Source organism: Lolium perenne, chromosome 3 (assembly GCF_019359855.2).
Source record: "Lolium perenne isolate Kyuss_39 chromosome 3, Kyuss_2.0, whole genome shotgun sequence".
NCBI classification, from domain to species: Eukaryota; Viridiplantae; Streptophyta; class Magnoliopsida; order Poales; family Poaceae; genus Lolium; species Lolium perenne.
This window is the reverse complement of record NC_067246.2, coordinates 293,976,529-293,990,456: the sequence shown is the minus strand read 5'-3', so window position 1 is coordinate 293,990,456 and position 13,928 is coordinate 293,976,529. Positions and strand designations below refer to the sequence as shown.

Genomic DNA, 13,928 nt, shown 5'->3' with positions numbered 1-13,928 from the left:
TTTATTTTTTTTCTTATGCTTTTCCTTTTTTTAACCTACATAAATTATGTTGTTTTATATATATCACGGAAAAGTACGAAAGAAATGCGTTAGTCCGCTGGGCTACCACGACCCAAACGGACAAACGAGGCTAGACAGTAGCCATTTTCGTGTCCGCAACCCGCTCCAAACGGATCAAAACATACATTTTTCGTCGGTCCCTGGAGATGCCCTATGATTTGTTTGAGGAATGAGATATGGATAGGATGTTTAGGAATTCAGTTAGGGACCCGCCGAAGATCTAGTGAAAACCTTTGTTTTGTTAAACTCTTCCAACTCTTGGTGAATTTGGAGTTAGAATATCCTCTTCAAAAAAACTTGAGAGACAACCTTAAGCACTCAAACCAACTAAATAAACCCAAGAAACCACACCCTCCATCATCCCATACTATTTGAGTTTTTATATGCAATCGACATTCAAACATAATACTACCTCGGGACTGAAAAGATTGACGCAAGCACCTGCCAAAAACGTACATGCACATGCCTCCCTCCGCGTCGATTAAATCCGACCGGAGGGAGTACTTCAGAAATATTAACATTGCGATCTATTTTTTTTGAAAGAGAAAATAGCCCCAGCATGCACATAGCGTCATTTAGGTCGAATTTCAAAATATTCAGAATTTATATTATATCTCATGGTCACGTGAGGTGTACAAAAAAAATCAGTCAGCGGAAGAATAAAACTCCCATATGTCGCACATGTATCTATGCACTAGAACTAAGGATAGAATTAAGTGGATTGGCTCATCGAAGTGCACTTGAACTAAGGATACGATTAAGTGGACTAGCAGGATGCCCACGCGTTGCTACGAAACAACAAAAACAATCTCTACTACTTAAAAAGAAGGAACGTGTTCCCCCTTCTCCCCTCCTTTGGTCGTCCTCTCTTTGGTCGTGCGGCTCCCTCCCTTGATCGCTCACCCGCCTGGGCTAGGCATCAACATGGGCCGACCTCAGCCCATCGCTTCAACCGCATCACCTCATTGAGAAGAAGCAAGTCCACGATACCCAGCTAGCGTTCGCTCGAGGAAAAAACACAACCGACGGAAACCCTAGCCACCCACGCTGCCTAGCTCCCCTCCGCCGTCCCATTCCTCGCCTCCCCTCCGCCGCCCCTTCGCTTCCTCCTCTCTGCCACGTCCAGCTCCCCATGAACAGGACCGAGAGGATGTAGCCCTTCCTCACCGGCGCTCGGTCCGCAGATGCGACGCGCGAGAGTGAAGGATGAGCGGCAGTGGCCCACTCCCTCCTCTTCGCTGCCGCCCTCCCTCCCCTGGCCATCGCCTCTCTTTCCCCACACCGCTTCCTCTCATTCTCCCAGCGGGCTCGTTTCTCCTCTGTGGACGAAATCCATGGGAATCACGATCGACAGCGTGGAGGATGCGGCAGTGGCATGGGAAGTCAACGGCGCCGACGAGGATGGAGACAGAAAATCAGTGGTTCGGTTTGCATCTTATATTTGTCATGTGGCCGACGTACTGGGCTCCAGCGCCGTCGTTGGAGGCGAGGGCCATCGTGGGCGTGCAGACTGCGCACAGCTTTGCCTCGCATGGATGTCACTGCTTCGACTGCCACCCAAACGTGTAAGTGTCGTTCCTTCTCTCCCTCTCTCTCTTGTCTGATTAAAGTTTGAGGAGATTTCTTTCCCGTATGGGCTTGTAGAAGTGTTAATTGTGGAGGTTCAGTTTACGATTTGATCTGGTTGGTTCGGTAAGATCAGAAAATGAGAAGGGCTACGATCTGTACATGTTTAGGTATTATCCGGATTATTTCCTTGGTTGCCGAAAGTACACATGGTTTTGTGGGTTTCTCTTTATTTTGAAGTTCAGATTGTGCTTATATATAGTGTTGATAATTTAGACTCTGTAGATTGCAGGTATGCCAAGAAACATCCATCGGAATATATTAAGTACTTCCATTTGTATAGACTAGTTAAAATGCCCGTGCGTTGCCACGGGTGACAATACATGTAAAGAAACAAAAATATATTTCCAAGATGACATTGGTTCAAACACTTCGTGTCTTGCTACACCAATCATATCTGTCAAAAACTCTCAGTTCAACAGTACAACAATCTTTCTGGTGGAGTCAAAAATCAAAATTGGTCCTGTCTTCTTCTTTATTTCCAAGCAACAGCCTTCGGCCCTTTTCATGGATCAAAATTCATTAAAACATTACAACTATGCATAAAACAGGCTAGTGAAGCAACACTTTACGAAACCCAATTATCCCAAAAATCAGCAAGTGGCAACACTGAAGGCCTGAATTTACCTGTGTTATTTGCCTACTTTGTATGCTAGTAAAAATAGCTTCGAAAATTGGCCACTTTGATAGTTCAATCTAGCAAAGAACATGAATTATGGTATAACCTTCTCTGAGCAAAGAACACTCTAAGCATATGAGTATTTATGTAGACAGACATGGAGAAGATGTGGTGAATCACCTTTCCGGGAGTTCACAAGCCCTTCTCTTTGGCTAAGTTGTTGCCAGCCGAAAAAACAGTTGAAAAATACTGATGACAATGTAATTGCTAATTAATACGAATAATGTTATAAACAGGAACATAATCGCCTATTCTAGAAAAGATCACTATCTCAGGCTTCTTGTTATTACTTAAGTGATAGAAGTCTGCCATGATGATGAAGTTTCGCTCTCTGTGCATCACCAATCTGACTAACAATTTCTCCTCGCTTTGGAGCCAGAATCTGGACATATTGATATGTGTAAGTATAAAGTTCACAAAATATAGTGTCACTGTGTCAAACAAATTTCTAAGCAGTGAGCAGTGCCCCTTAAATATATGGAATTTCAGTCACACCACCGCTAACCTTCAATACATACATAGGCATTACTCGCCTCCAGCCTGGTCATCAGCCTTCGACGCCATGGAAGCCATGGCCGCCATGGCCGCCGTACGCACCGACAGCACCTGCGTAGCAGAGAGGAAGATACCAAAGGACAACTCAATAGAGATGCCATCGCACGTTAACTCAGTAGTCGGCGCAGCGCCATCCGGGCTCGAGCGGGCACGTGGGAAAGCTGACAGTGGGGTGGGACTATGGTCTACCAGAGACTTGATTTACTGGATAGGTAAAACAAATGTGTTGGCAGTTGTTGATACAATTTAATTCGCAGGAACGTATGCATGTTCATAACATATCATTAACTTGAAAAAATCTAATGATGGCGTGTACTTGCAGTGTACCAGTGGATCTCGGCGGCCGGGCAGCGCTGCAACAGGGACGGGCGTGGATAATCCTCCGAAGATGGCGTGTACCTGCGATGGTACCAGCAGATTGTTTTATATGATAGGTAAAACAAATGGGGCTGCAATTGATGATACAGTTCGATTGGTTTGAACAGATGCATGTTCCTAACCTCTCACCGCCCTTGATGATGAACAACTTTAGATCACGAAGATATCACATCTTGAAGGAAATTCTTATTATGGCTTGTACCTGCAGTGTACCGGTAGATCTTGGCGGCTTGTCTGCAGCAGCGACATGCACGGACGATCATCTGAAGATGGCCTGTACCAGGTAGTTTGAAGATTGCAGGTCCTGCTTTAGTAGTAGAGATATGACTGCATCCTGGGTGCAATTCAGGGTCCCCTTTAATTGACAGTGATGAGATTGCGTCATTTTAGCCTTGATGAGATTACATATCTTTTGCATGAGATGATACCTGCCTAATGTCTGGGGTGAGATTACGTACCTTTGTGACTGCATATATCTCGCCCCAGGTTCTCATTTAATTGATTTAATTGTGTTAGCGTTATTGTGAGATTACATACCTTTGGAGCGTGATACCTGGTCATTTATGTGAGATTGATTTTTTCCTTTGTAGCGTGATTCATGTCGCATGATTTAATTCTTGACTAATGCTTGGGGGGGCGCCTCCTCGCCGTACAATGGCAGCCCAATCAAGGCCTAATATAATTTTTCGTCTGTCCACTCATTAGTAAATCAAAGTTGAGTGCCCTAAGATTATTGCTTGGAGAAAATCAAAGTCGAGTGCCCTTACATCACTTGGTAACTCCACAATAAAGCAAATACAGAATTCTGTCATCAACAGCTGGCATAAAGAAAACACATCTCCTTATTTCCAACGATACACAAATGACAGTGCAGAACAAAAGAAAAATTGCCAATATATGGATGCTTCGCTAACTTTGATATAGCTCTTGTCCACTGAGCTATTTGCAAGAGTTTGCTTCTCAAACATCAGAGAGAGTTTTCAGCCAATTGCTTTTCCACCTGTGTAGCTTGCCTTGAATGAAATTTGATTCTTTGAACTAATGTGCACATGAAGCACGAAGTGGTTCACCTAGATAGCCATCATATTTATGTAAACAGCTGATTTCTGGTTCTTGCAGTTTCTGGTTCACGCATTGGACATGCAAAACTGTTTGCCTCGGTAAATTAAGACAGAAGAAATTAACAACCACTGAATGTAATATCAGTCACCATGATTTATCTTTCTATTGCGAGCCAAAGTGCAACAAGAAAACAGAAGAAGTAACACAGCTTGCACTTACTTCTTCTCATTCAGCTTGGTTTGAGATATCTATCAACTATTCGACGTGAATCAAGCTCCTAGTAAGCTTTCACCTCTTGTGCTCACATGGATTGGTTTGCTGTAGGATCCCACACAGCAACAAAGTCAGTCTATGCTGTCATGATACAGGGATTTCAAGATTTCATGATACAGATGTAGTATCCTGTCCACATAGATCGACTTTATGTATATATAGTTGAATATCACCATTGTGAAATAGAACGAACAATAAATAGTGCTTAAAGGTCGTAACCATTGATTTAAGGTTATAATTTATGACAACAGATTAGAATAAACCAGGGAAGAACTCGACCAATATTAAAAGAAAAGGTGGACTTCAATTGCTACAAGCATACAATCTAAGCGTAGAAATAAAGATCTAATAATCTATATGCAAATTTGTAATTATTTCTGAAAACATATCCATTCGACAGTCCCTAAAGAAGATGCGTATATTTAATCATAGGATAATGGATAAGAGAAGAAGCACGGATAGTAAACAACACAAAATCAGTAGTCTCAGATATTTGTTTGTACAACCATAACTTCCCTAAATCATCCTCTCCTCACACACAAAATCTGAAGCAAATTTTATTCAAAATAATAGATCATGCAAACACAATTTACAAATTGGTCCCTTGTGTACTAATACGTTTAATGCCACCTAATTCTATTATGCTTGCTCAGCATCAAACTGAAAATAGACTGATTAAATGTAATATTATACATTATAACGGTTAGCGCGCACTCACAGCGATATAACTTAGATAGCGTGCAAACCTAGTGAATACAAAAAAACTCAAAATTTAATGGCATATAAACACTGCATTATAACAGCCAAATAATAAAGGCAGCTGAATCTTATTAGAAAAAACCTGCAAAGGATATTCAACGTGGCAAGGATGCAACACACACCTTCAGATAAGAATAGTCAGGTTACTTAACCAGAAAGGCTGATGGGTTGATTTCATCACATCAGGTATATTATGTAAGGCAAGAGCAGAAGCAAGTTAATTCCCACGCGAACACCCTGTATTTTCACATTATACCAATATAATTAGAGCAAGCTAATCAGAAATGGTAATTTAGCTCTTCGAAAATTGCAACAGTCAAGGTAGGCCCTAGTAACTTGTCTATTAGAAAAAATGCAAGGTGAAGTCTAAGTCCTAAAACCTCTTTAGAACATCAATTATGTGAATATAATAACATGAATACACAAAGGAATTACCTTCACAGACCCAAGAAACACCACCATTCCATCGGGAAAATTGTGCAAGCTGATTCCTGCAGCTCACAATAAGTATGAATTTAAATGATTGTAGCCTCAAGGAAGGAAAACTTCACAGAATTTTATTAAGGAACCTCGTGTGGCATGAAATAGTTCAAATAATAATGTCACCTAAAAGAAAGTTTGACAAGTACAGGCCTGATAGAGCAAGCGAGCCTAATAATTTAGACATGTTCTTAGTTTTTTACCGACAGATGTAATGATACCACTGAATAAGACTTACCGGCGATGCTTTTGCATCATATCTTTACCTGAACCATCATCATCAGTATGCTTTCCACAAACAAGAACTAAATTGTACTCATCATCCAGTAAGAAAACAGATTAATATGGTGATGTACTTGCCCCTGTAGATTGTTCATTCCAACTTTTTTCTTGCTTGTTGGCTCTTGAATAAACTCTGACAACCAAACCGAATAAAAGAACTCCTGCAATAAAATTAGAAAAAATGTTGCAATTTGTTACCTGAGACGTACTGAAAATCCAGGACATAGATTCTAGAATCTGAAGCAAATTTGACTCACTCGGAGATTGTCCTTCAAGAAGCCTATAGTATTGAGTGCATTGTGTGCCAAGTACAGAAACGAAATGTTTAACATAAGTCCCTCTGGATCAGCAGACTGAGAACACAACGGGGAAGGAAACGAAAACTCTTTACCAATAGAACAATGAAGAGGACGCAACATCGCATACCTATGATACGAAGTGTGATTAAGTGGGTTATGGTTTGTAGGCAGCGATAGCGAGTTTACGTTCAACTGATATCCCACAGACTATTGATCTCCTCAAGCAATTGATATCCCACAGACTATTGATCTCCTCAAGCAACTAATATTCTACAGACTATTGATCTCCTCAAGCAATATCAAGTAACTGAACCCATCTGACTTCATAGATAAAATACCGCAGGGCATCATAGCAGTATACTTGGTAAATTTAGGCGGTAGAGTCATCATCAGTACATTCCTTCGGCAGGGGCCATTTAGTTCTGAAAGAAGGGTAATCCAATAAACCCAATGTTCTTCACAATATATGGATTTTTCACTTTATATCTATACAAATGGAAGTACTTAATATATTCCGATGGATGTTTCTTGGCATACCTGCAATCTACAGAGTCTAAATTATCAACACTATATATAAGCACAATCTGAACTTCAAAATAAAGAGAAACCCACAAAACCATGTGTACTTTCGGCAACCAAGGAAATAATCCGGATAATACCTAAACATGTACAGATCGTAGCCCTTCTCATTTTCTGATCTTACCGAACCAACCAGATCAAATCGTAAACTGAACCTCCACAATTAACACTTCTACAAGCCCATACGGGAAAGAAATCTCCTCAAACTTTAATCAGACAAGAGAGAGAGGGAGAGAAGGAACGACACTTACACGTTTGGGTGGCAGTCGAAGCAGTGACATCCATGCGAGGCAAAGCTGTGCGCAGTCTGCACGCCCACGATGGCCCTCGCCTCCAACGACGGCGCTGGAGCCCAGTACGTCGGCCACATGACAAATATAAGATGCAAACCGAACCACTGATTTTCTGTCTCCATCCTCGTCGGCGCCGTTGACTTCCCATGCCACTGCCGCATCCTCCACGCTGTCGATCGTGATTCCCATGGATTTCGTCCACAGAGGAGAAACGAGCCCGCTGGGAGAATGAGAGGAAGCGGTGTGGGGAAAGAGAGGCGATGGCCAGGGGAGGGAGGGCGGCAGCGAAGAGGAGGGAGTGGGCCACTGCCGCTCATCCTTCACTCTCGCGCGTCGCATCTGCGGACCGAGCGCCGGTGAGGAAGGGCTACATCCTCTCGGTCCTGTTCATGGGGAGCTGGACGTGGCAGAGAGGAGGAAGCGAAGGGGCGGCGGAGGGGAGGCGAGGAATGGGACGGCGGAGGGGAGCTAGGCAGCGTGGGTGGCTAGGGTTTCCGTCGGTTGTGTTTTTTCCTCGAGCGAACGCTAGCTGGGTATCGTGGACTTGCTTCTTCTCAATGAGGTGATGCGGTTGAAGCGATGGGCTGAGGTCGGCCCATGTTGATGCCTAGCCCAGGCGGGTGAGCGATCAAGGGAGGGAGCCGCACGACCAAAGAGAGGACGACCAAAGGAGGGGAGAAGGGGGAACACGTTCCTTCTTTTTAAGTAGTAGAGATAAGTAGTAGAGATATAAAGTGAAAAATCCATATATTGTGAAGAACATTGGGTTTATTGGATTACCCTTCTTTCAGAACTAAATGGCCCCTGCCGAAGGAATGTACTGATGATGACTCTACCGCCTAAATTTACCAAGTATACTGCTATGATGCCCTGCGGTATTTTATCTATGAAGTCAGATGGGTTCAGTTACTTGATATTGCTTGAGGAGATCAATAGTCTGTAGAATATTAGTTGCTTGAGGAGATCAATAGTCTGTGGGATATCAATTGCTTGAGGAGATCAATAGTCTGTGGGATATCAGTTGAACGTAAACTCGCTATCGCTGCCTACAAACCATAACCCACTTAATCACACTTCGTATCATAGGTATGCGATGTTGCGTCCTCTTCATTGTTCTATTGGTAAAGAGTTTTCGTTTCCTTCCCCGTTGTGTTCTCAGTCTGCTGATCCAGAGGGACTTATGTTAAACATTTCGTTTCTGTACTTGGCACACAATGCACTCAATACTATAGGCTTCTTGAAGGACAATCTCCGAGTGAGTCAAATTTGCTTCAGATTCTAGAATCTATGTCCTGGATTTTCAGTACGTCTCAGGTAACAAATTGCAACATTTTTTCTAATTTTATTGCAGGAGTTCTTTTATTCGGTTTGGTTGTCAGAGTTTATTCAAGAGCCAACAAGCAAGAAAAAAGTTGGAATGAACAATCTACAGGGGCAAGTACATCACCATATTAATCTGTTTTCTTACTGGATGATGAGTACAATTTAGTTCTTGTTTGTGGAAAGCATACTGATGATGATGGTTCAGGTAAAGATATGATGCAAAAGCATTGCCGGTAAGTCTTATTCAGTGGTATCATTACATCTGTCGGTAAAAAACTAAGAACATGTCTAAATTATTAGGCTCGCTTGCTCTATCAGGCCTGTACTTGTCAAACTTTCTTTTAGGTGACATTATTATTTGAACTATTTCATGCCACACGAGGTTCCTTAATAAAATTCTGTGAAGTTTTCCTTCCTTGAGGCTACAATCATTTAAATTCATACTTATTGTGAGCTGCAGGAATCAGCTTGCACAATTTTCCCGATGGAATGGTGGTGTTTCTTGGGTCTGTGAAGGTAATTCCTTTGTGTATTCATGTTATTATATTCACATAATTGATGTTCTAAAGAGGTTTTAGGACTTAGACTTCACCTTGCATTTTTTCTAATAGACAAGTTACTAGGGCCTACCTTGACTGTTGCAATTTTCGAAGAGCTAAATTACCATTTCTGATTAGCTTGCTCTAATTATATTGGTATAATGTGAAAATACAGGGTGTTCGCGTGGGAATTAACTTGCTTCTGCTCTTGCCTTACATAATATACCTGATGTGATGAAATCAACCCATCAGCCTTTCTGGTTAAGTAACCTGACTATTCTTATCTGAAGGTGTGTGTTGCATCCTTGCCACGTTGAATATCCTTTGCAGGTTTTTTCTAATAAGATTCAGCTGCCTTTATTATTTGGCTGTTATAATGCAGTGTTTATATGCCATTAAATTTTGAGTTTTTTTGTATTCACTAGGTTTGCACGCTATCTAAGTTATATCGCTGTGAGTGCGCGCTAACCGTTATAATGTATAATATTACATTTAATCAGTCTATTTTCAGTTTGATGCTGAGCAAGCATAATAGAATTAGGTGGCATTAAACGTATTAGTACACAAGGGACCAATTTGTAAATTGTGTTTGCATGATCTATTATTTTGAATAAAATTTGCTTCAGATTTTGTGTGTGAGGAGAGGATGATTTAGGGAAGTTATGGTTGTACAAACAAATATCTGAGACTACTGATTTTGTGTTGTTTACTATCCGTGCTTCTTCTCTTATCCATTATCCTATGATTAAATATACGCATCTTCTTTAGGGACTGTCGAATGGATATGTTTTCAGAAATAATTACAAATTTGCATATAGATTATTAGATCTTTATTTCTACGCTTAGATTGTATGCTTGTAGCAATTGAAGTCCACCTTTTCTTTTAATATTGGTCGAGTTCTTCCCTGGTTTATTCTAATCTGTTGTCATAAATTATAACCTTAAATCAATGGTTACGACCTTTAAGCACTATTTATTGTTCGTTCTATTTCACAATGGTGATATTCAACTATATATACATAAAGTCGATCTATGTGGACAGGATACTACATCTGTATCATGAAATCTTGAAATCCCTGTATCATGACAGCATAGACTGACTTTGTTGCTGTGTGGGATCCTACAGCAAACCAATCCATGTGAGCACAAGAGGTGAAAGCTTACTAGGAGCTTGATTCACGTCGAATAGTTGATAGATATCTCAAACCAAGCTGAATGAGAAGAAGTAAGTGCAAGCTGTGTTACTTCTTCTGTTTTCTTGTTGCACTTTGGCTCGCAATAGAAAGATAAATCATGGTGACTGATATTACATTCAGTGGTTGTTAATTTCTTCTGTCTTAATTTACCGAGGCAAACAGTTTTGCATGTCCAATGCGTGAACCAGAAACTGCAAGAACCAGAAATCAGCTGTTTACATAAATATGATGGCTATCTAGGTGAACCACTTCGTGCTTCATGTGCACATTAGTTCAAAGAATCAAATTTCATTCAAGGCAAGCTACACAGGTGGAAAAGCAATTGGCTGAAAACTCTCTCTGATGTTTGAGAAGCAAACTCTTGCAAATAGCTCAGTGGACAAGAGCTATATCAAAGTTAGCGAAGCATCCATATATTGGCAATTTTTCTTTTGTTCTGCACTGTCATTTGTGTATCGTTGGAAATAAGGAGATGTGTTTTCTTTATGCCAGCTGTTGATGACAGAATTCTGTATTTGCTTTATTGTGGAGTTACCAAGTGATGTAAGGGCACTCGACTTTGATTTTCTCCAAGCAATAATCTTAGGGCACTCAACTTTGATTTACTAATGAGTGGACAGACGAAAATTATATTAGGCCTTGATTGGGCTGCCATTGTACGGCGAGGAGGCGCCCCCCCAAGCATTAGTCAAGAATTAAATCATGCGACATGAATCACGCTACAAAGGAAAAAATCAATCTCACATAAATGACCAGGTATCACGCTCCAAAGGTATGTAATCTCACAATAACGCTAACACAATTAAATCAATTAAATGAGAACCTGGGGCGAGATATATGCAGTCACAAAGGTACGTAATCTCACCCCAGACATTAGGCAGGTATCATCTCATGCAAAAGATATGTAATCTCATCAAGGCTAAAATGACGCAATCTCATCACTGTCAATTAAAGGGGACCCTGAATTGCACCCAGGATGCAGTCATATCTCTACTACTAAAGCAGGACCTGCAATCTTCAAACTACCTGGTACAGGCCATCTTCAGATGATCGTCCGTGCATGTCGCTGCTGCAGACAAGCCGCCAAGATCTACCGGTACACTGCAGGTACAAGCCATAATAAGAATTTCCTTCAAGATGTGATATCTTCGTGATCTAAAGTTGTTCATCATCAAGGGCGGTGAGAGGTTAGGAACATGCATCTGTTCAAACCAATCGAACTGTATCATCAATTGCAGCCCCATTTGTTTTACCTATCATATAAAACAATCTGCTGGTACCATCGCAGGTACACGCCATCTTCGGAGGATTATCCACGCCCGTCCCTGTTGCAGCGCTGCCCGGCCGCCGAGATCCACTGGTACACTGCAAGTACACGCCATCATTAGATTTTTTCAAGTTAATGATATGTTATGAACATGCATACGTTCCTGCGAATTAAATTGTATCAACAACTGCCAACACATTTGTTTTACCTATCCAGTAAATCAAGTCTCTGGTAGACCATAGTCCCACCCCACTGTCAGCTTTCCCACGTGCCCGCTCGAGCCCGGATGGCGCCGCGCCGACTACTGAGTTAACGTGCGATGGCATCTCTATTGAGTTGTCCTTTGGTATCTTCCTCTCTGCTACGCAGGTGCTGTCGGTGCGTACGGCGGCCATGGCGGCCATGGCTTCCATGGCGTCGAAGGCTGATGACCAGGCTGGAGGCGAGTAATGCCTATGTATGTATTGAAGGTTAGCGGTGGTGTGACTGAAATTCCATATATTTAAGGGGCACTGCTCACTGCTTAGAAATTTGTTTGACACAGTGACACTATATTTTGTGAACTTTATACTTACACATATCAATATGTCCAGATTCTGGCTCCAAAGCGAGGAGAAATTGTTAGTCAGATTGGTGATGCACAGAGAGCGAAACTTCATCATCATGGCAGACTTCTATCACTTAAGTAATAACAAGAAGCCTGAGATAGTGATCTTTTCTAGAATAGGCGATTATGTTCCTGTTTATAACATTATTCGTATTAATTAGCAATTACATTGTCATCAGTATTTTTCAACTGTTTTTTCGGCTGGCAACAACTTAGCCAAAGAGAAGGGCTTGTGAACTCCCGGAAAGGTGATTCACCACATCTTCTCCATGTCTGTCTACATAAATACTCATATGCTTAGAGTGTTCTTTGCTCAGAGAAGGTTATACCATAATTCATGTTCTTTGCTAGATTGAACTATCAAAGTGGCCAATTTTCGAAGCTATTTTTACTAGCATACAAAGTAGGCAAATAACACAGGTAAATTCAGGCCTTCAGTGTTGCCACTTGCTGATTTTTGGGATAATTGGGTTTCGTAAAGTGTTGCTTCACTAGCCTGTTTTATGCATAGTTGTAATGTTTTAATGAATTTTGATCCATGAAAAGGGCCGAAGGCTGTTGCTTGGAAATAAAGAAGAAGACAGGACCAATTTTGATTTTTGACTCCACCAGAAAGATTGTTGTACTGTTGAACTGAGAGTTTTTGACAGATATGATTGGTGTAGCAAGACACGAAGTGTTTGAACCAATGTCATCTTGGAAATATATTTTTGTTTCTTTACATGTATTGTCACCCGTGGCAACGCACGGGCATTTTAACTAGTTAACTTACAAAAATAGCAAATAAGGCATCCGCAAATGCTGGCATGTTTAACATACCTTATAATCAACACTACTTTTTTTGGCCGTGCTATTCACTGCATTAGTTTTTCATGAACATGGTTTAATTGCTCACATGGCTACAATCTAAGAACCATGAAGCCCTCATAGGCGCCACCCTCATCAGCAACACTGTTATTAGGCCGAGGGCTCGATACCTGATGTAATAAGATAGCAACACGATAAGAGCAACTTCGAACCAAGCACGAAGCTATCGATCAAGTAATAGCTTCAACACTCTATAGCTGGTTAGGCAACGCGGGCCGCTGCACTCGGACCAGGAGCTCTTCAACGGCAGCTTGGAGTACGCTCACCGGTGTAGCTACAGCAAAGTCGGGGGAGGGAGGGGAGGGGGGGGGGGGGGGAGTGCTGTACACCGACCTGGTCGGCGTGTACGGGCCACCGCACACCCCACCGACCAGGCCGGTTCGTTGGGCCGCGGCCCATTAATAGTAGGTACATTTTTTCATTTTTTTGCTGTTTCTTTTCTGTTAATATTTTTCATTTTCAATATCTAACTTTTAAAAATATATTTCGGAGAACAAAATTTCAAAATCTGTTCAGATTCGAAATTTTGGAAATTTTGAAAATGTTCAGATTTTTATTTAATTTTTTTCTAAATTTGAACATTTTTGGATATGGACATAATTTAAATATGAACATTTTTAAAATTTGTAAAATTTATTTTTTCCAAAAATTAACATTCTTAGTTATGAACATTTTTGAATTTGAACATTTTTCCAAATTTGAACGCTTTATATATTTGAACGGATTTCAAATTTGAACGCTTTTGTAATTTGAACATTTTTTGTATTTGAACATTTTTTAAATTTGAACGGATTTCAAATTTGA

At 41.1% G+C, this 13,928-nt stretch overlaps 2 protein-coding genes and 1 long non-coding RNA gene across 23 annotated transcripts; 1 reads left to right on the top strand and 2 right to left on the bottom strand.

Moving 5' to 3' along the window:
- The first annotated feature begins 1,033 nt into the window (after nucleotides 1–1,033).
- Nucleotides 1,034–12,721, top strand: LOC127345141 (uncharacterized). Of its 8 annotated transcripts, none has more exons than XR_011756130.1 (10): nucleotides 8,060–8,411; nucleotides 8,677–8,759; nucleotides 9,109–9,164; nucleotides 9,363–9,477; nucleotides 10,314–10,926; nucleotides 11,020–11,570; nucleotides 11,672–11,743; nucleotides 12,020–12,120; nucleotides 12,244–12,505; nucleotides 12,609–12,721. XR_011756130.1 is itself a non-coding variant. In XM_051371574.2 (4 exons), the coding sequence occupies exons 1-4, from the start codon at nucleotides 1,245–1,247 to the stop codon at nucleotides 9,380–9,382; spliced, it is 540 nt and encodes a 179-aa protein (XP_051227534.1). In that variant the 5' UTR covers nucleotides 1,034–1,244; the 3' UTR covers nucleotides 9,383–10,921. The 8 variants fall into 8 exon arrangements, 1 of the variants encoding a protein (XP_051227534.1); XR_011756129.1 differs by having other exon boundaries at nucleotides 8,060–8,580; XR_011756128.1 differs by having other exon boundaries at nucleotides 8,060–8,580; nucleotides 8,677–8,853.
- Nucleotides 2,155–7,877, bottom strand: LOC127345143 (uncharacterized). 14 transcript variants are annotated; one of them, XR_011756143.1, is made up of 11 exons: nucleotides 7,284–7,876; nucleotides 6,581–6,990; nucleotides 6,233–6,315; nucleotides 5,828–5,883; nucleotides 5,515–5,629; nucleotides 4,066–4,678; nucleotides 3,421–3,971; nucleotides 3,248–3,319; nucleotides 2,871–2,971; nucleotides 2,486–2,747; nucleotides 2,155–2,382 (listed from the first exon to the last, which is right to left on the bottom strand). XR_011756143.1 is itself a non-coding variant. In XM_071828562.1 (4 exons), the coding sequence occupies exons 1-4, from the start codon at nucleotides 7,662–7,664 to the stop codon at nucleotides 5,610–5,612; spliced, it is 540 nt and encodes a 179-aa protein (XP_071684663.1). In that variant the 5' UTR covers nucleotides 7,665–7,877; the 3' UTR covers nucleotides 4,071–5,609. The 14 variants fall into 14 exon arrangements, 1 of the variants encoding a protein (XP_071684663.1); XR_011756139.1 differs by having other exon boundaries at nucleotides 2,156–2,382; nucleotides 6,111–6,315; nucleotides 6,412–6,990; XR_011756140.1 differs by having other exon boundaries at nucleotides 2,156–2,382; nucleotides 6,139–6,315; nucleotides 6,412–6,990.
- LOC127345144 (uncharacterized) lies at nucleotides 11,108–12,263 on the bottom strand. Its single transcript, XR_007878467.2, has 3 exons — nucleotides 11,859–12,263; nucleotides 11,637–11,748; nucleotides 11,108–11,484 (listed from the first exon to the last, which is right to left on the bottom strand). It is a non-coding gene; the product is annotated as an uncharacterized lncRNA (long non-coding RNA).
- Nucleotides 12,722–13,928: the final 1,207 nt, after the last annotated feature.